General features: G+C 41.4%; 1 protein-coding gene across 1 annotated transcript in view; it reads left to right on the top strand.

Moving 5' to 3' along the window:
• ano3 (anoctamin 3) overlaps window positions 1-22,680 on the top strand; it is a 92,715-nt gene that overhangs the window by 28,306 nt on the left and 41,729 nt on the right. The window contains 7 exon segments of the mRNA XM_061246135.1: window positions 2,937-3,037; window positions 5,462-5,506; window positions 9,101-9,103; window positions 11,275-11,406; window positions 11,706-11,812; window positions 13,183-13,238; window positions 16,792-16,913. Coding sequence (XP_061102119.1) covers window positions 2,937-3,037; window positions 5,462-5,506; window positions 9,101-9,103; window positions 11,275-11,406; window positions 11,706-11,812; window positions 13,183-13,238; window positions 16,792-16,913 — 566 coding nt within the window.

Raw genomic sequence — 22,680 nt, forward strand, 5'->3', positions numbered from 1 at the left:
GTCTTTTGAACACCATAAGTACTATACAATGCTACTGTTTATGAAAAGCTGGCTGTTTTTTTCCGGTAGCTCACAGGTAGCTCAATTAACAAATAATATGATGTGGAAATTTTTGCTCGCTAGTGAGTTTGCTTTTGCAAACCATAGCAAGGTTTTTTTCTGAGAAATTGTTTAATATAACATCAGCTAATCATTATGTTCAAAATGTTGCTTTTCAATATTACCTGGATAGCTATAGCTTTCTCAGTTAAACTGGTTAACGTTAGCTTAGTAGGTTAGGCAGAAGGCGAACACCTGGGCCAGCTAACGTTAGCTACCTCTGCATGTCAAAGAAATAAATAAATGCTATTGTTGTACCAATAAATATTATGTGCATTTTAAAATGGAATGTTACTGCTGATGGGTCAGGATCTTACAACAGTGCAGGTTCTGATTTCATTCACTAGTTAACACAAGACTGCGAAAATGCATAGCTATTGTTCATCTATAGAGTTCAGGGAATTTCAATTAAGAACTAAGAACACCGACATCTGAAATGTGAATGTCTGGACTAAATAGGAGATATCATTGGCTTGCAATCAGTGTAGTTATCACAGACACATCTATGGAAAGACTGGTGTCCTGTTGATCCATTCATTCCCATTCATTCCCTCAAAATTACAGCCCCCTACGAATTTAATAATCTCCCAATCCTCATCCCTACATTATTATGACCTTTTCTGACTTCACGAATATAACGTCCGTTCTTCCCGCTGTGGTAAGTGAATGAAGGGAGGTACCGCGTTGATACCGTGAAGCAGATGGTATATTCCGTGAAGCAGATGGTATTTATCTGCCAGCTCGTTTGTTTCCAACATACTCCCGATGTCCCTAATGGAATCAATACATTCAAAACAAAATGTAGTGGCAATCGCTTCTCTCTGCCAATCTCAAAGCTAGTAGACTGTGGGCTCATTCCAATCGCCTATTTTGCCTCTTTTTCTTTCCTTGCTCCTGACCCGGAAATCGATTGATGTCCAACATTCCTTAAATGTTCCTTCTAGGAGTATGCAGCTTCTAGTTCCTTCTGAAGTAGAAGTTATGAACTCACAATCTTTCCTTTGGACAAGAAAACATCAACTCAAGTATTTTTTCGGAAAGCCTGATGTATAAAAGATCGACCTGTGGATCCACCTCTCCCCATCTGCCTCGTCTGTAACTGACGTGGCTTCCAACTGACGTTTGAAGGAGCGAGGACAGGCCATGTCTTAATTTATGTTTCTTGCCACTTTTCTTAGCCTCTCTCGATGGGTGGAGCTAGGAGTGGATAAAGAGCAAGAAAAAGAAAAAAGAGGAGAAAAATAAGGGATTGGGATGAGCCCAGTGCCCTACCAAAACCACAATGCACTGCTGTTAAAGGTACAATACACATTTTCTAACATTTCGTAATAATACAAGCTGCCTCAATGAAGGAGGTAAATGTAGCCTAAGAGGAAATGAGAGTTGTATTTAACATTGCTTCTAGTCTCATGGGAGCACTGTTTTATCACTGACATAATGTTATATATTTTTATTAGTAATAAAAAAAGTGAGAGAGGGTCCAGTTCCACTTCTGCGTTGACAGGCATGAGTGAACCCATATAGTTTCTGCCACACACCGGAGTCCGGCACAATTTTCCGTATTTGAAGATTAGTCACAACCACTGAATCCTTTAATGATAGCATTGTTACGAGGGAGTACTGTAAAGAAACCCTTTACTTTAACATAGCCTACAGTTTGATTTGTATAGGCAAAAGCATCTTACGAAAGGCTGGGAAAATAAAGTGAAACAATGGGTTCAGAAATTTGGAATGTGCTGAGATTTCTATTCTTGTCAATTGTTGCAGTCAGACGTATGACAGCCCCTGTCAGCAATGTTGATAACTGTCACACACTGCGACACACCCCTGAGAGGACAGAAGAGCTGGACACAGGGAGAGGGAGAAAGCAGACCGCAAACAAACGGGAAAAATAATAAACCGAAATAATAAATGCAATGAAAATAACTTGCATGCAGCTTTGCGTCTTGGCTCTCTTCTCTCCTGTGGTTTCCCGGTCTCAGCCGCCTAACACTTTAAAAGCCTGGACTGATTTGCAGCGTAGTCCAGGTGTGTGCCCACTTAACCGGTTTTGGATTGCCCTGCTTCCTTCCCGCAGACTGTACCAATACTGTAGATATGGAGGGGAGTCCCGCTCTCTGGAGATGGGAAAACCCATCTATTTGGTTTTACAGGAGGGTACAATAGTTTGCCTGCAAAAAGTCTCTGTGTGATACGGTGATGTATAATATATAAGCAAGTTGGGAAACAGCCACCAAAATACAAGAAACTAGGGGCACTGGCAATGGGGAAAAAAGAAAGAAAGCAAGCTAGCTTTAACTGCTGATTTGAGGAATTCCAGAGGGTGTCATCCATACGCAGTTTTCTGTGGATTTCTACACTGACTGATTGAACCATTTCACTCCACTGGCAGCCCCCACTCCCCCTGTTGAGAACCAAGGGTTTATATTGTCCTTTAAGTCATGTCCAAGGGTTTTTATTGTCCTTTAAGTCATGTCAACAGTCTATCATCTGCGCTGAGTCCAAAACTGAGTCATTTCAATGGACTATTAACAGCTGCTCAACAAAATGTTTGTGTACTGTGTCAGCTACCTTTCAGTGGACTATCAACAAACTTTATCTTTGCTCAGATAGGAAAATGCTAGACTGGTCAAGTAGATGAGGTAAATTAGAGAAATACAATTATGGCGGCTATTGACAGCATCAAAGTAATTTTGTTCCTAGCAAAGGCAAGTAAATTGTATTACATTTTTCTCTGTTATGTAATAACTTCACTTTTTTGAGACCTGATGTAAAATAATCTTCAGATCACCCAGCTAACTGACCGCCTTAAGTAACCAGTTGTGTTCTTTTGAAAGCCTTCTCTGACCAACAATGACATCATGTTTGTGAAGATCCATGCCCCTTGGGACACACTATGTAAATACGCTGAGCAGATGAACATCCGGATGCCCTTCAGGTAACCCTTCCTACATCTTGGCATGAAAGATTCTTGGGGTGAGAGCTGGTGTTGGTTAGTACAGCGATAGATAAATCTGGACCTTTAAACACATTATCTTTTTACAAGATCTCTTTGGCCTTGCATTAACTGATTTTTCCGTTACTAGCATTGGGAAATTAATATTTTAACCCCAGATCACTAATTAGATCACTAGCGTCCAAGCTCCTATTATCGGACAGGACATCTGTTTTGTTTTCTTGAAAGGCCCTTCTACAACATGATCCCAAATGCACACCGAGCACTGTCCCATGTCTTTGTGAGCACAGGAAAAGAAATCTGAATAAAAAAAGAAATACAAATAAAAAAACTACCCGAGTATAATAATCAAATTAGGTACCTAACCAGGTACCTAGTGTTACCAATATTTTCGCCTATTTTTATATACAGCTGAAAATATGTTTACATTTTGTTCTTGTCTGGGGAACCTGTCTGATAATAGGTGCTTGAACGCTAATTAGAAAAGTGGCACAATTTTCTAAATGTGGCATTTTATGGAAACAAAAAAGGCAGCATGAAACAGAACAAAACTATATTTTCATTGCATTATACATCCAGTTTATAGCACAATTCTGAAAACACACAGCAGATACAGAAAAATGAAGAATAAGACTGTCCTGGTAATGGAAGGTGGTTTTTTGATTGCATGTTCTCAAATTAGTTTCGTTATGTGTTTCCTAAATTACAGCAGCTTGGTAGGTGATGAAGGATATAATTCCTGAAGAGTATTCATCACTTTTATAACAACTTTTTATTCCATGTTTTCTCCTACAATTTGCCCTATCTGATAACCTTATTTGGTGACAGTTACCCTCAAATACCCTTAAAAGAAAGTTGACAGTCTGCACATTAACCTCATATTCATTCATCATATTCAAATGCAGAGCCAAGTCACGAACACATTAGTTAATGTATTGAACTACTTACTAATGAAAAGTTAAGTTGATACTTTATTGTAATATTTTTATGTCATTAAGTAATGTTCGCAACTAGATTATTTGAAGGCCCCCATGCATAGTTTTCATATTCATGAGCTTTTCATATCTTCTTGGAGCTTGGTATTCCACATCCATTTGTATTCCATATTGATTCAAGTAAAATAATAAACATTTTGGTGGAAGTATGCATATTTTAGCAGCTCATAAAACGATTTCCCACGTGACACAACACGTGACACAATATATGTTTTTGCATAATTATTGAATGACGTTGCTACTGAACTGAGCATTGGGCCCTGGAGTGCTCTGGGGGCAGGGTTGGGAACTTTTTTTTTAAACCTACGTTACTGCTTCTCGCAAGTGTTTTGTTTTAGATGCTAGGAACCAGAAAGAGAAAGCTGATGCATGTGGGCCTTTAATGTCAATTTATATAGAGCAGGGCTGCCCAAACCTGTTCCTGGAGCTCTACCGTCGTGTAGGTTTTCACTTCAACCCTAATTTGGCACACCTGATTCTACTAATACCTACTAAGTAACTCAATGAGATCTGAAGCTGTTGAATGAGGTGTGGCTTTGTTAAGGTTGAAGTGAAAACCTACAGGACAGTAGATCTCCAGGAACAGGGTTGGGCAGCCCTAATATAGATTATATAAGGTACATATTTGTTAATTGTTAACAATTATAAGTTTGCTGGATATTTAGGTAGTATATATACATGTATTTATTTATTTTACTTTTTAACTACTACCCACTGAAAAGCTAATCAATACCACCGTGTTAATGTATTTGTACATCATTAATTCATATTAACAACTAATGCCAATTCCTATTGAAATACAAAATAGTTAATGGATTTGTGAATGGTTACCCAATTGTTTAGCCTATGAAAATATGTTACTGAGATATTAGTTAATGTATTTGTTGACTACTAAGTAACTAATTAAAAGCTAATTTCATGCTTAATGCATGAAAGAGGAGAATAGGTGACATTAAAACAGCTGACATCTGAATTTACTTTCCTTCCAAAACATTTTCAGTTCTGCCTTTTTATCTCACATAAACAATGGCTAGGATATGTGCAGAGGAACCTTGATCCTAGGCTAGCACTACTCTGGGATGCTTTATGACTATAGACCCAAAACCTATTTTTCACAATTAACAAGTTTCAAAATTTTCAAAAATCAAAGACCCCTTCCAAATTAAACCCAGCTGTTGTTTTTGTAACTAAGATGATTTAAAGACAAGCGCATAGGACAACAGCTATCACAGCTTCTGATGCATAATTTATTATACAGCTTCCAGCAGCTTATAATGTCTAATTATTTTTAAAATATGTGCTTTTTGAAAAACTATCCAATTAGACCATAGTCTTCCATATTTATAGCTTTCCATCCTCTTAAATTTTGCATGATCTCTTCAGTGTATTTAAACCCCTTTTTTGTTTTTAGGAAGAAATGTTACTTCACTGACTGGAAGAGTAAGGCCATGGGAAGGTGCGTTGTCTGACGGATCGGTTAGCTGATAGTTGCATTCTTTCAGGTTCAACCACCGAATCCAGTCTAGTGTGGAGTCAAACCAACAGACACAGAGAGACACTGTGGGGTAGGTCCGCTAAAAAATACACAGCACAGTTTGTGCTGCTTAATTTGCAACTGCTGCTTAATTTTATCTTTGCAATATTTCACTTTTTCGTATTTATGCAAATCACGTAAACACGCCACCATGTCCAAATTGTGAGTGCAGATCAGTCTCACGTCATCAGGCCAGTTTCTGCAAGATATTTTTTGAGTGAGTTGAGTGTTCTCTGCTGCATTGTTTCTGCTGCGTCTGCATTGAGGCCCTGCCTCATCTCGCTGGCCTGAGCTGAATAATACAGATCAAATACATGCCTGCTTTTGCTCACCTATTTCTGAGGTTGAGCAATAATTATTTCAGTAACATGAACTGGAAACTTTCCTGCCATTTTACACATTTTCTACCTACTCTCATGGGATATCCACACCTCGGGATACTCCTTGGCAGAAGCGCAATTATGTTCTCACAGGCACACTTTGCAGCAGTTTCAAAATTAAACTGGCCGTGCTAGAGGGAAGCCTGCATTCTGACAAGACACTGATGGGAGAACTGCCTTGAGAGGCCAGCTTAACCACTCTGCTTAACTAGTGGTTGCCTCACACCAACAATGTCCTGGGTTTAAATTCTGAGTGGGGCCTTTCTGTGTTGAGTTTGCATTTTGCTATTTTTCAGCTCTTAATCCTTCTCCCAGTCTCTCATCTTCTCCAGTACAGTTTACCTGAGGGTGGTACATTTTGGGAGGAGTTGAGGAGGGAGGTGGGGTGGTGAGGTGGTCCAGACCACGCCCATACAATCCTGACATTGCTTTCCGTACAGAATCTGTCTGACTTTAAATGTTTGTAATTATAGTTTGAATAGATATTTGATGGATGTGTAGCGGATACATCTGTGATAATTTATGGTTATTTCAAAATTTCCAGCTGCTTAACAGTCACTTTAAACCCACACACGACGTGTCGCTAGTAGAAATAGGTACTTAAAATGAGTTTATAACGTTAGCTCATCACGTTACATTACTTAGTCTAAGCTTCTTTACCACCCCCAGTGGACGTTTCGTTTTCAAACTGCAGCAAAGTGCACCTGTGGGAACGTAACTGTGGTTCTGCAAAAAAGTGCTTTCCGTGACGTTTATTCCATGAGGCTAGGCTGCCAATCATGATGCAGGAATAATCATGACTCAGAAATGGAACCCTTCTGTTACAGGTGGCTGAATGCTCACAAATGGGACTTCTTTGATTTTTTTGGCACTTACTATCTCAATTCATATGATTGGACCATTTCAAATGAATCATAATAATAAATATAAAATACATTTAATTCAGTAACATTTGAGTCCCCTACAAAATTGAATTGGAACAGCAAGGTCAATTCTTTTGTTTTTTGCTATGCAATGAAGGCAATTCATTTTGAGGTCAAGAGATGTACATGACATGACAGAACTGATTTCAGCTTTTTTTCCCTGGTATTTTATTTTGATTTGTTTGACAACATGTAATGACAGGCGGTCCTTGTTGCCCATTTGTGTTTTATTAGATTGATTGGTTAAACAAGAAAGAGTATGGATCTGCTCATGATCCAAACCATACAAGCTCATCTGTGAAGCACAGTGGAGGAAGTGTCATGGCTTGGGCTTGCATGGCTGCTTCTGGAGTGGGCTCTCTAATCTTTATTGATGATGTAACTGATGGTAACAGCAGGATGAATTCAAAAGTCTCCAGAAACATTCTGTCTGCCAACTTATAGAGAAATGTGTCCAAACTAATTGTGAGGAACTTCATCATGTAGCAAAAAAATGATCCAATGACACACAGCAAAGGACTTAATTAGGGAGAAAAGTGGGTCGCAGGCTTGATGTAAGTATCCTTACTGCAAGCAAGGGATATGCTACAAAATATTATTTGTTATTTATTTTAATTTACTTAAATATTCTCTGTTTCCATACTTTTCCTCACCTAAAGATTGTGTGGTCTGATACCAAGGTGCCATATTCTTAGCAGTTTAACACATCTAGGCGTAATTACCAAGGAATAAAAGCTTGTCTCGTGTTCATCTTTTTATCCCAACCACAAATGCATTCAGTGTATTGCAAAAACAAAAGAATTGACCTTGCTGTCCTAATATTTTTGGAGTGGACCATTTCTCTACATACACGGGAGTAGCCTACCTAAATTACAGCAGACTATAAATTACAGGGGGCAGGTTCAATATCATTGTCATCTTTGCAATTCTAGTTTGAAAAATGTCTCTCTGGTAGCAAGAGCAGCAATACCCTGATATTGAAGATCCCCTCTCTAGCCTAACATGTCCTGCTCCTGCAGTTGACAGCTGCATTGATGAAGTTTACACATTCCCCGGCATACGCATTTCTAAAATAGATTGCTCCCCATTACCGCCAGCTGTAATTGCAGTCATCTTTATGAATCGGACAAGACCTGTATTGATCCTCATTTGCATTGTGATTTTTGCACAAAATGTTTGTGGATAACACTATTTAAATATGTATAACCCAGACAGAATACTTTGTCCCTGGTATTGCTGTTGTCTGTGCTTACCACCCACTGTGGCTGCTTCGTAAATCATGCAAAGTTTTATTTCTGCTATATATGGATTCATAGGCACATAAACATTGCAGTTACTCAGTGGGATCCCCCTGAATGTCTTATGACTGACCTTTGGCTCTCCTGAACACTGTACATCAGGGCTGTCCAAACCTGTTCCTGGAGATCTTTCCATCCTGTAGGTTTTCACTCCAACCCTAACAAAGCATGCTTCATTCAATGGCTCAAGATCTTGTTGAACTGCTAAAAGGTGGAATCAGGTGTGCCAGATTAGGGTTCGTGGAAAACCTACAGGAACAGGGCTGGGAGCCACTGAAGTATATGCGGTTCTAAAACTAATTTGAACAGATAGTGACTCAATAGATTTTCTCCAGCAAAGGTGAATCTACAGTTATCTTGAACAGTTGCTGCTTTCCTCTGTCAGAGTAGGGTTGGGTTAACACCCATGATAAAGTTTAATCACAGACTCTTAAATGATGAACTTGTGTTCAATGATTAACTTCTTTAATTTTTAGTTTATTAAGTTTTAATAAACTAGTTTTTCTAAGATTTAGATCATATCTACAGTGCTAATGGTTCCCTGTAGATGGTGGTTTATTTGTGCTAATTGAGCACAAAGGACCAGGGACATGGGTAGTTATTGTTGTGCTTTCATCTTCGTTCGATATCCCAAAATTGTGCAGAGGACTGAATTCTGCCTGGGAGTGGTAATCATGATTTTATGATTTTCATGATTTTATCCATTTCTTCATTCCTGAAGGCCAACCTTCCAGAAACCAGTCAAATAAAGCAATGATGAGAGGAGGGTGTGTTATATACAGTGATCTGTCCTGTCTGTTTTATGAATTACAATGTCTGCGCAGGCAGACAGCAGTCTTTTCATACGGCATAGACGTAGTCAATAGGCAACGGTGGTGGATTTTGTGTATGAATGTTAGATTTCATAAAAATAAGTAGGTGAAATTGAATATCTGCAGGATTACTTATGGGATTATGCATGCTTTGACTGATAATGGTTTTTATGTCATGCATTACAGAGCTATGAAGAAGCTAAATTGCGTAGTGATGAACATTTGGCCCTTCTAATACCTGCTGGTGTCACAACCCAACCAAATAATTTGTTATAATGAATCTCAGGCCAAGCTTGTCCTCAAGTTATCAACCTATGATTTACATCATTAATTATTCTTGGTGAAGAACAGGGGTGGGTTTCCCAAAAGCCTCAACATGAAGAACCTCTTAAAATGCCTCTTTCGATCACTTTTAAAATAACGTGAGTTTCCTGAACACATTTGTAACAAAAGTGTTTCTTCACTCTTAAAGGGGCACTCTATGAATTCCTTGGTTTTGGTGGATTTAGGGGCCACCGATGGTGATTGAAGGACATTCAGGTCTGTTCCACACTTCCATGCGCATAGTTCCCTGTGAATATGTGTGAATATGTTTATCCCACATATTCCTTCTTCTGAGTGTCGGAATGGTTTCTTTTCTTCGTTCACTTTACTGCTTGTACTTTCTTCTATTGTCATAAGTTACTGCAGACAAAGACAACTCTGCCCCACCTCCTTCTCCTCTTGTGTTTATGCCGCTTGAGTTCTCCCGTGGCACTCCCGGAAGTATGTGTCACGCAAACTACGCATCTCAATCATAGTTTAGCACTCGATATCTACATTTCTAAAAGTCAAGGACCAACCCAGAACTACTTGATATTTGTGCAAAGACTTGAATGCAAGTTCTGGTAAAGATATCGACATGAGTTCTCCCAAATCTCCACCCAGATATCCACAAGTTTCCCCAAATCTCTGGAAATACGAAACATCTGCATAGCTTTGTGTTCAGACATGGATGATCAGAAAATCTTATTCTTCTATTGAAACAGATTTTTTGATACAAAATGTAAAGAAAAGTAACCTGTGTTTTATTCACATATATGAGAGTATGTTTTTATAAAGCATGCCCAAAGTGTCCAAAAAGCTCTCCAAAAAGGATTACTCACCCTAATGCTTTCGAACCAACCTGCAGCACATTTAAAATGGAACTTTATTTCCATTTTAATATGCACCCATTATCCCCGTTAGCCAGTACAATTACAGGTTTATTTACAGTTTTATTAAGTCCAAATCATGTAATTGTCTGTTACCACCTTATATGACATGGACATGGGGTTGGATTTTAGGAGGCAAATGACATAAAACTATTTCCAAAAGTACAATATCGGAATATACACCGAATATAGACCGAAAGCACTATGATGTCTGCTGTACCACCAAACTTCAACCCAGGTACACACAAAAATGACTGTCCTCTGATATAGTTAAAGATGACATTCACTTTGGTATAGTCCCGGCAAATATATAGTTCTCTGAAAAATGGCTGAAAGGATTACGAAATAAACTTTAACGTTAGTCAGAAAACAGTTGTAGCTGTCATAATAGAAATACGAACGCAACAGTAACTTGGGACGTCAACGAATCAACCACATGGGTGCAGCGTTTATAGGGTTAAACCGCAAGACCACTTCAAAGATGATGTCTGGGGTGGATAATGTTTGGGAAAGTTTCCGTAATTATTAGCGTGTAATCTTTTGTTTTAATATTGGTTTTTATTTAGTATTATATTTAGTTCAAAAGAGTTATAGTTTAATGATAACACTATGTATTAAGAGTCTGTCTAATGACTGTGTTCAGGAAACCCACATAAGGAGAGACCATCCATCCACTTACACACGTTACTCTTAAGATCCGATGTTATCGGGAAACCCACCCCAGATTTGAATGTTGTGAGAAGAGCTTTAGGCGCATTATCAGAATGTGTGGAGGGTGACTGTTCATGGGGTGTTAGTAAGTGTTGTCTCTGTGCAGGTGTGCTTGTTCACGGGGTGTTAGTAAGTGTTGTCTCTGTGCAGGTGTGCTTGTTCACGGGGTGTTAGTAAGTGTTGTCTCTGTGCAGGTGTGCTTGTTCATGGGGTGTTAGTAAGTATTGGCTCTGCAGGTGTGCTTGTTCACGGGGTGTTAGTAAGTGTTGTCTCTGTGCAGGTGAGCGTGTTCACGGGGTGTTAGTAAGTGTTGTCTCTGTGCAGGTGTGGTTGTTCACGGGGTGTTAGTAAGTGTTGGCTCTGTGCCTCCCAGGTTCAAGTTGCCTTGGCGGCAGGTGAAGAGCTGGTTGCCCAGGAACCCCATGAAGCTGGATAAAGAGGCCTTACCTGATCTGGAGGAGACCGACTGCTACACAGCACCTTTCAGCAGGGCCAGAATGCACCAGTGAGTGTGCACCTCAGTCATCATACCCCCCGGAACATGTCATATTGGAAATGTATAAATCAGGGTGTGAATTTGGACATGTAAATTCCTCTGACAGATTGTCCAGAAATTAATTCACAGATAGAAATGACCCTTTCTAGAGAGGAAGGATATCTGACACATAATGCCCAATGCTAATTTACAGGAATTTTCTTAGAAGTAAAATATCCTTTCTCCTTCTGAACTTTCTTTGTGGATTCAGAGAGCAGACCAAGATTCCCTTGAAATGTATTAGCTTTATTTGTACTTTCTGTGTTTAGCTTCACCATCAACAACAGAGAAACATTCTTCTCCAACTCTACGCGGAGCAGGATTGTCCACCATCTTCTGCAACGCACTAAATATGAGGACAGGAAGTCAAAGATCGGTAAGGACCATAGAAATGTATATATAACTAGACAGGAAGTGCTTTCCTCAGCCAACCTCAGCAGTGAGGCACCTGGAAGTATGGCTGCTGAGCACAGATGTTTTTGGCCGTGGACTTCAATGTAAAAACCCAAGTTGATTTAACAACCAAAGAAAACCTGATCGGTCAATTTTTTTCACCCATACATTTCATTATGTGTTGTAGTTCATGAAATGATGATTGCTTTGGGCCAGATGTTTTGGGAAAATATAGAATTTGAATACCTTTTTTTACAATAGACAGTCTATGGGACCATCTCTCTGATCTCTTGTCTGAGGCCTGAAAGAATAAAATCTGTAATAAAAACACTGAGGCTGGCTAGATAAAGTTACCTTATTAACGAACACAATTCCGTCTTAGCTTTATAACTGCGTAGCTGATTTGGCAAGCTAAAATGCGTTCACTGCATAGCCTATTGCTTGTTATTATCTATACGTGTCTTTAACACATGAGTATCAATGACTTAAGCTTAGATGTATACATGGCTAAGCCAGCAAACTGGCATAGCTGCATTATTACTTAGCTTGTCAGCTGAACCACAGCATTTAGAAGCATATCTGTCACTTTGGAAAGAATATATTAGAAAAAGTTTATTCTATATTATATATATCTATATTCTTACAAATCTCATAGACAAGATATCAGAGGCAGGGCGTCATAGGCTTGTTATTGTAAAATAAGAAAGGTATTAGAATTCAATATTTTCCCAAAACGTCTGCCTGCTTTATTGGGTCGGGCTGAAATATTTTGACCTGTTTCCTGTTACTCATTCTTTTAACATGCCTGATGCATCAGACAAGTAAAGCTAACGGGACAGCTCTTCGCAAGTACAAAGAGTTACTAAAATGGTAGCAGTCTGGCCGTGGAACTATTCAAAATCAGCTACAACATGAGACTGATTGAAACCATCAGTGTACATCAAGCTCGTTTAAAACTAAGTGAAAATGAGGAAATACAAAATATGACAAACTTTTTCAGCTACTATGTAAATATGACCCCAAAATGAAAAGTTGACTTGATGCTTTACCTAAGAATGCGACCGTGACCAGCCATGAAGTACAGAGAGATCTCATTCTCCAGCCTTGTACCACAAGGGTCAGGTCATACTGTGAGGTTACCAGTCGCTGTTCTGTTATTCTTCAAAAGTGGTTTGCTGTATTAACATGCTTCTTCTTTTGAGTTGATCTGAATGACGAGATTATGAGACATTTTTTTTATTTGAGGAATTGGAAGGATGTTTTTAACGTTCCCCTTCCGTGTCTAGTTTAAAGTAACAAATGGCTCTGTGAGATAATCATGTGACATCCTGATAGAGTTCTTCTCCTTTCCAGGTATCAACCGGTTACTGGGCAACGGGACATATGAAGCAGCCTTCCCTCCTCATGAGGTAAGATCATCAGCTATTGGTGGAGATGGAGTCATTTAGGAGACTGATATGATTCATTAAAAATGAGTGGCCATGAGCATTCACAGTCAGATTATTACTGTTCAAAGGGTCATAAAATTGTTCCACATTGAAATGCCTTTAAGGCAGTAATAATTACTTGTGTGAGGAATGTCTATCTCTGTGCCGTGGTTATCACATTTGTGAAGAGCATATAAAGGGTGCTTTCAGTCAGTTTAAAGTAAAAAAAATAAAAAATAATGGCTCAAATCTTTTAAGTTAGATGCTTTGATCAATGGTGCAACTGTACTTCCCCGTGTTGGTGTTGAACTGAACTCATCGAGAGGACAGATTCTATTAACTCAAACAGAGAGATTTTATCCCTCTGATGTAAAATCTTTGCAGCCTTCTTTGGCAATTGCCCAAGCATTTATTTATGGGAAACCCCCTCAAAAGCAAAAAGGAATTGTAAGTCCTGCATTATATGTTGTTGCATTTCTGTCTAAGAGGTGGAAACAGCTGCGTATTCCCTTTGAATCACCGGTACGATGCAGAAATGCACAGTCTTCCGGTACGAAGCTGAAATGCACAGTCTTCTGGTACGATGCTGAAATGCACAGACTTCCGGTACGATGCTGAAATGCACAGCCTTCCTCAACTGCAGTGATTGATGGGCCTTCAGCTATTTCTTCTCAAACCTGCAGAATAATGTTGTGTAGCTATACACCTGGTTTTTCCACTTTGGTGACTGACCTAGTTTTCTAATCCACTACCTGAGTACTAGCATGAATGATTTCACACTTATAAAATTATAATGTCAAAATGTGTTTTCTAGCATTCAGTACTGTCGGTTTTGTGACCTGCTCATGCCGTGGTTGGAAACCTGTGGTAGCTCCACATTAACACAAAAAATAGTATCTCATACACTCAGTGACCACTTTGTTAGGTAGACCCATGGTCAGTTAGTGTATTTGTTTTCGTGTCCATTTGATTCATCTTGAGCCCAGCGCTGCAGCTCTGGCGTGTTTGTGTGCGCGCGTGTGCGTCCGTGTGCGCGTGTCCGTGCTGATAACAGAGGTTCCACCATGAAGCAAACGCTTTGGTTGACCTTGCTTTATCACCTGCTGGTTTATTGTGACAGGACTTCTTCCCCGTGGTAATTGAAGGTGGTTATTCAGAGAGCTGTTACAGAGACAGGACATGGGGCAGTATGAGGGAGAGAGGTGAATGCAGGGGAAGGGAGTTAATGATAACTGAGGAAAGGGAAACTACATTACATTATAATCCTTTGCCAGAGCGTAGAACGGTAATGGAGAACATTAGTGTTACTCTCAGGAATACAGAAACACGGTATCACCAGGAAGGTCCAGAGGCCCTGTTATAATCGTTCAGTGTAACCGGAAGGCCACATTTTAATTTTTAAACAGCAGGATGAACACAGTTTCCACTTCTTGAATACAGGAAACATACCAACTATGAAGTGTATTTCTGATGTCTCTACATGCAGTGGCTGTTCTAGCTTGAGTGACACCCTGGATGACCCCCCCCCCCCCCCTCTTCAGCACACCCCCCCCCCCTACAAGAATGTCTATCCCCCACACCATTATCAAACAACATTCTGCACTAACTGTCATTTTTATTCTGACATTTGGATCAAGACAAATGTTTAAACATAACATTTAAATCTATATAAATATAAGACTTCTGAGCTCAAAATCGAGGAGGAAATATCCCCTAAACTAATTATTGGTCTTGACCTGTTTTCAAGGTGTAGCCACTTTACTCAATCAGGTAAAATAGAAAAAAAGATTTTTTATTTGCGCTCATCAACGCTGTGGTACAAAATTGTTCACACATGTAGCTACTCTTTGTTTTCCACACTCATACGGTGAGAATATTCATGGAAAAGAATATTAAAGAATCCCGCTGAGGTTAAATAGCCTTTATTGCAACGCAGTAGATTTTTTCGTGTATGCTGTAAATACAACGTCGTCCCTATGAATTGAATCACATTGTGCAGAGTCTGTAGCGACTAAGTGTCTCAAATTGAATCGATTAGTCTCTCTAATAGGTCGTGAAGAAAGAAGCTATGTATTTACCTGCCAAGACCAATAATTAGTTTAAGGGGATATTTTCTGCATCCTCGATTTTGAGCTCAAGAGCAGCCACTGCTCATAAATATCAAACAGAAGTAACAGACAAATACAAACATATTATATGAGCATCAAAATACATTACCCATCCCCCAACACTGCCAAGCAGGAGTCACAACTAAACCAATTCACCTCGGCGGTAAGAGCAGTTGTCTCATTGGCTCAGGCGGTAACAGCAGTCATCTCATTGGCTCAGGTGGTAAGAACAGTCGTCTCATTGGCTCAGGCGGTAACAGCAGTCATCTCATTGGCTCAGGCGGTAAGAGCAGTTGTCTCATTGGCTCAGGCGGTAACAGCAGTCATCTCATTGACTCAGGCGGTAAGAGCAGTCATCTCATTGGCTCAGGTGGTAAGAGCAGTCGTCTGCCGTCTGAGGGTTGCTGGTTCGATCCCACCCTAGGTGTATCGAAGTGTCCCTGGGCAATGCTCCTGACGAGCTGGTTGGTGCCTTGCATGGCGGCCAATCACCGTTGGTGTGTGAGTGGGTGAATGAGAAGCATAAATTGTACAGCACTTTGGATAAATGCGCAATATAAATGCCAGCCATTTGCCATATTATTCTTAATGATTTCACACAAACCAGAAAGAATTCAACAATTGTGAAACTATATATTCACAGTATTATGAATGAATTGTGAATTATTTGGTAGCATTTTGTAGTGTGACTGATTTCATGAATTGCTGTACAAAGTTAGAGGTACACTCTTCCCCCGCTCCCCCCCACCTCTGCCTTCCAGTGGGGAGACCTGAGGTCAACCTGCCCCCGCCCCCCCTCCCCATCTGATGCTTCTGAGTGGGAGACCTTCAGGCAGCCTGCCTAGCTCACACACTAGAATCAGTGCCCATTCCACACAGGGGTGACATGATGTCATTGACGTGATGTGCAAATGAGCAATAGAAAACTGATTGTGCAAATGTCACCATTCCAATTTTTTTGGTGCGGGCGCCCCGTGCCGCCCCCGGCAAGATGGCACCCTGGGCGGCTGCCCATGTCGCCCAAAACAAAATCCACTCCTGCCGGTAATGTTTCTACAGGCATATCTGTGTAAATTATGATATGTAGCTTTTAATACTGAATTACCTTGTAAATACAGAACACTGACCTGGTTCCATTTTATAGGTGAGAATATTTGCAGGTTGGTATGAGGTGGATGTAGGCTTTCAGGGAGGAGTCTCTGATGGCGTTGTTGTAGTTGATTCTCACCACCTGTCCTTCGCGGTCCACACTGCAGGAATGAAAAAGCGTCTGAAATCATTCTGTTCCTCTAAGATGGGCCCCGTAGAACAGGTTCATGAACGGAAAGGGTTTCCATGGCAATATTATTGTGCCGAAATCCTCGCCTGTCTACATGAGCCTCATGAAAGACTGATTACTGATTCAATATTTCATTTCTGGCCCACAGGGTGGATACAAGAGCAGGCACCCAATTAAAACGCACGGTGCCCAGAACCACAGGCACCTGCTGTATGAGCGTTGGGCTCGCTGGGGAATGTGGTACAAGTACCAGCCACTGGACCTGATCAGGTAAGCAGAACCACTGCCTTTGGACCTCATTAGGTGACCATAACTGATGAGAGGTTTGCATCTTGCAGTGGAGCCTCTATATAATTCTGCCCTGGAAGTCGTCTGCATGTGGTGGCTTGTGATGTTTTCAGCCCCGCTCTCTGGAGGTTGCTGCTGATATGGCTGAGCTTTGTTTTAAGGTTCTTCGTCCTGCTGTAGGATCAACTGAGTTATTTTATACCTGCGTCTGCCAGTGGTTTCTGTCTTTTTATTTTTTGAAACATTTCTTTATTTATTTCTTTGTAAAAATCTGGCATCTCTAGTCCCACCTGAATGTGGAAAGTCCAAGTCCAATTGACAGACTGTGTACAAGCGTGCTGGTATGTGGCCCTTGCTTCAGGCTCAGGAGAGGGACACTGTACACAGATCTCTTCTCAGACGCATGCCTGCCAGCCACCTGTTTGTCTTCACACCTCGCCCACACAGAGAGCGCTAACCGCAGGTGCCGGTACGGACAGCGGGAGCTGCTTCAGCAAATAACAGTGCTTTACATTTATACCAGCCTGTGTGCCTCCCATGTCCCTGAGCGATGTGAAGCCAATCCTGTGCTGATCCTGTGGGGCTGCCGGCCAGAGTCCTGCCAAGACCACGCTCCTCATTCATGACCACAGTCCTGCCTAGTGCTCCTCATTCATGACCACAGTCCCTCCTAGTGCTCCTCATTCATGACCACAGTCCCTCCTAGTGCTCCTCATTCATGACCACAGTCCCTCCTAGTGCTCCTCATTCATGACCACAGTCCCTCCTAGTGCTCCTCATTCATGACCACAGTCCCTCCTAGTGCTCCTCATTCATGACCACAGTCCCTCCTAGTGCTCCTCATGTCCACAGTCCTGCCTAGTGCTCCTCATGTCCACAGTCCTGCCTAGTGCTCCTCATTCATGACCACAGTCCCTCCTAGTGCTCCTCATTCATGACCACAGTCCTGCCTAGTGCTCCTCATTCATGACCACAGTCTCTCCTAGACTGCTTAGTCCTCTTATCTTCATAATGGTCAAGGCTCATCATTGTCACCGACAACCGATTTCCCCCGAAAAATTAGGATTAAACTGATTTTCTTATTGCTGTTTCTCCGCCGTTGAAATGTTTTTCGAATTAAAATCTATTATGGATTTGATTCTCTAGATCATTTCTGGTGAATGAGGGTATGCAGCTTTAAGAGTGGGAGTCATGGGGATTGTTTCTGTTTTGAATGTTTCGATTGGTCGGTGTGTGTATGTGAGGCTGCTGGGTGAGTGAGTGGTGTTTTTGGTTGTGTGGCGTTTTGAAAGAGCATGGTAGCAGAGAAAATCCGGTGGTACAAGGGAGTTCATGTAATTTTCTGTGGTGCAATACAGGAAGCACTCTTAGTTTTTGCAGCAAACCGCAGCTAAGGTGTTAAGTTGGTGTTATATAATTGGCAGCTTTGGCCCTGGAATCGAAAGGGAATCTACAGTTGGGAGACAGAAGCAGGAAAAAGTAACACCGTGAAAAGAATACCAATTTCAGCCTGATTCATGAAACCTCCCATGAATAAGGCTAAAATTTGAGGTCCTCCCATGCTTGTTTTGTCTCCGCACATTATAAATTAAGGAACCGTTATTGCTAAAACAATGTTATTGTAAAATAGTTTAGGCAAATAGAGCTTTCACTGTTAAAAAATATTGAATGGACATAAATTCACTTTGGCCATTTGGCTTAAGGGATTAAACAGAATTCCTTAGTATTTTGTATTATGATGACTTTGTCATTATTACAGCAATGTTTATTATGTATTAAGGCCTATTTCTTGTATATGGCACTGTGCGAACATCATTAAATGTGCAGTTCCATTAACAAAGCCTACGATGAAAAGGACAATGTTTAAAATTAAAATAAATGATTTATCCTGGAAATGTACATTATTATTATTATCCAATTTTCAGCCATTTTTTAAAAAGTCGTATTTTTGGCCGTTTTTAAAAATGGAAAATTAACCCCAAAGAATTCCTGGATTTTTTCATAAAAAATAAGCTCTGAAAATCCTGAGCCTTAATGATGGACTCCAAATGCAATCTCCACAGAAGAAAATAGGCTAGAACCTCAGTGTTCTTTTATGTGTGAACAGCCCAACGGTAAACACCTGTCAGTCACCCGTTAACTTACTTTTGCACAGAAAACGGGGGGACTACACGCAGGAACAGCTGTTTCTGTAAAATGATATACTATGCATGTAAATACTAAAAAAGCTAATTGTCTCGTATTCATATTTTTATCCCATACCCAAAACCCGTGACAGAAAGGGCGTTTGTGTCAGGGTTCACCAGGCACTTCCGGCTGCGGCCAGCAGAGGCCGCCAGCACCTCACCCTCCTGTGTCCCTGTTCCGTCAGGGCTGTTTGTCATTATTAGGTTGTTGGTTCTCATTAGCTTGCACGTGTTTAGTTAATTTAGGTGATTGTCTGCATGTGTGCCCCTGTGTATACACTGCCCTCCATAGACCCATTATGTCTTGATTTGCCTCTGATGTTCCACAATTTTAGATTTGGATTCACACAACGTGGTGAAAGTGCACTGAGATTTTATTAAAGGGTGTTCTTATACACTTTGGTTTCACCATGTAGAAATTACAGCTGTGTTTATGCATTGTCCCCCCATTCCAGGGCACCATAGCAATTGGGACACATGGCTTCACAGGTGTTTGCTCAGGTGTGTTTAAGTATAGTATCCTAGTCTTTCCTCTTGTCTTTCAATCACCTTTGGAAACTATTATCGCCGTTTATCGACATGAGGACTGAAGTTGTACCAAACAAAGTCAAAGAAGCCATTGCGAGACTGAGAAACAAGAATAAAATGGTTCGAGACATCGGCCAAACCTATCTACCATTACCATTGGGAAATTCTGATTATTCATTTGTAAACCTGAGGGAAATGAACATTGTAAGTGCCAACGGCGAGTGACCTGTTATTTCCCGCTGGTAACAGTTTACTAATATTTCATCAAAAAAGTTACGGCAGAAGTTAAAGGTCATAGGTCACATGTCGCATCGAAGTGCGTCCCATAATGAAGAGAACACGCTACTGTGCCCCAAGTGCAAACTCCCAAACGCTGACTGGAGTGTAGGCTTGAGCACGGCAGTGTGGAGCACAGAAGTTCACGGTTTGAGACACCGGATCTGTTTCTCCTCACCTGTGAGACACAGCCTCTGTTTCTCCTCACCTGTGAGACACAGCCTCTGTTTCTCCTCACCTGTGAGAGAGCCTCTGTTTCTCCTCACCTGTGAGACACAGCCTCTGTTTCTCCTCACCTGTGAGAGAGCCTCTGTTTCTCCTCACCTGTGAGACAGCCTCTGTTTCTCCTCACCTGTGAGACACAGCCTCTGTTTCTCCTCACCTGTGAGACACAGCCTCTGTTTCTCCTCACCTGTGAGACAGCCTCTGTTTCTCCTCACCTGTGAGACACAGCCTCTGTTTCTCCGCACCTGAGAGAGCCTCTGTTTCTCCGCACCTGAGAGAGCCTCTGTTTCTCCTCACCTGTGAGAGCCTCTGTTTCTCCTCACCTGTGAGACAGCCTCTGTTTCTCCTCACCTGTGAGACACAGCCTCTGTTTCTCCTCACCTGTGAGACACAGCCTCTGTTTCTCCTCACCTGTGAGACAGTCTCTGTTTCTCCTCACCTGTGAGACACAGCCTCTGTTTCTCCTCACCTGTGAGAGCTTCTGTTTCTCCTCACCTGTGAGACACAGCCTCTGTTTCTCCTCAGCTGTGAGACAGCCTCTGTTTCTCCTCACCTGTGAGACACAGTCTCTGTTTCTCCTCACCTGTGAGACACAGTCTCTGTTTCTCCTCACCTGTGAGAGCTTCTGTTTCTCCTCACCTGAGACACAGCCTCTGATTCTCCTCACCTGTGAGAGCTTCTGTTTCTCCTCACCTGTGAGACACAGCCTCTGTTTCTCCTCACCTGTGAGAGAGCCTCTGTTTCTCCTCACCTGTGAGAGAGCCTCTGTTTCTCCTCACCTGTGAGAGAGCCTCTGTTTCTCCTCACCTGTGAGACACAGCCTCTGTTTCTCCGCACCTGTGAGACACAGCCTCTGTTTCTCCGCACCTGAGAGAGCCTCTGTTTCTCCTCACCTGTGAGAGCCTCTGTTTCTCCTCACCTGTGAGACACAGCCTCTGTTTCTCCTCACCTGTGAGAGAGCTTCTGTTTCTCCTCACCTGTGAGACACAGCCTCTGTTTCTCCTCACCTGTGAGACACAGCCTCTGTTTCTCCTCACCTGTGAGACACAGCCTCTGTTTCTCCTCACCTGTGAGAGCTTCTGTTTCTCCTCACCTGTGAGACACAGCCTCTGTTTCTCCTCACCTGTGAGACACAGCCTCTGTTTCTCCTCACCTGTGAGACACAGCCTCTGATTCTCCTCACCTGTGAGACACAGCCTCTGTTTCTCCTCACCTGTGAGAGCTTCTGTTTCTCCTCACCTGTGAGACAGCCTCTGTTTCTCCTCACCTGTGAGACAGCCTCTGTTTCTCCTCACCTGTGAGACACAACCTCTGTTTCTCCTCACCTGTGAGAGCCTCTGTTTCTCCTCACCTGTGAGACAGCCTCTGTTTCTCCTCACCTGTGAGAGCCTCTGTTTCTCCTCACCTGTGAGAGCCTCTGTTTCTCCTCACTTGTGAGAGCTTCTGTTTCTCCTCACCTGTGAGACACAGCCTCTGTTTCTCCTCAGCTGTGAGACTACATGGGACTAGAGCAGCACCTTGTGTTTTCCTGCACTTAAATTCATCACTTTGTTCTGTGCCATAACTGTCATTTCACAAATAACAATGTTCATAATCAGCTTTGCATTTTATCGTAGGCTACGATGGTTAAACTTAGAATTGGAGTTGGGAAATGTAAGGGCAACCTGGAGCTGTGTATCAAGGTACACCCAAAGTAAAAATACATCTCCAGCCAATCGCTTGATCATGTACTCAACTTGGTCTGTAGTCGTCACAAGAAAGAACACAACTCGACTTTTTAACAAGCACTTATTTTTATATTGCACACGCATATTAAACACTGTCTGTTTGCTTGACTATGTACAATACTTTTCTTTAAAACTAATCATTTTAACACACACATACGATAACGTAACATTTCTCATCTGCCAATGCTGGTCATGTTTCTCTCCCTCAAAGGAACTGCATTGTGGCTGTTGCGGCTTATTGTCTGGTTGAGACGTTACCAATGTTCCACTCAGGAAACACTCTTTGTGTATTTGATGCTAAATGAATCAGGCAGAAACTAGCTCAGGCATTAGCTTACGGTCAATTTCATTCCTCTTTAGTTAACAACACCGATGACAATAGAAAGACGTCTCAGCCATAAATTCTGTACTTCTCGATCGCAACATTAGGCATCACGCAATTGTCCTCCTCCCAGTCCAATCAAATTGGAGGTGACACTGCATCGTTCGTGGTTACTCTTCCCTTGTTTCTCTCAACCTTTCACAAACATTTGGAGGGCACTGAATATCCATCGGTATATACATACAGTGACATATTACAAACACATTATGCATTTCTGCATCTTTAAGAAAATCTTTAGTAAAAACATACTGGATTATCTCCATATGATAAATGACAATTGTGATGCAAGAGACTAATGCATTTATTGGTGACTGTTTGGGACCCCTTGCATTTATCTCTCCATCCAGATCCTTCTCCTTCCTGCCAGATCCGTCTGGTTCTTGCTCCTTACGGACAGTATGTTGGGTGTTGGGTCAGGTTCTTCC

Source organism: Conger conger, chromosome 6 (assembly GCF_963514075.1).
Source record: "Conger conger chromosome 6, fConCon1.1, whole genome shotgun sequence".
NCBI lineage: Eukaryota > Metazoa > Chordata > Actinopteri > Anguilliformes > Congridae > Conger > Conger conger.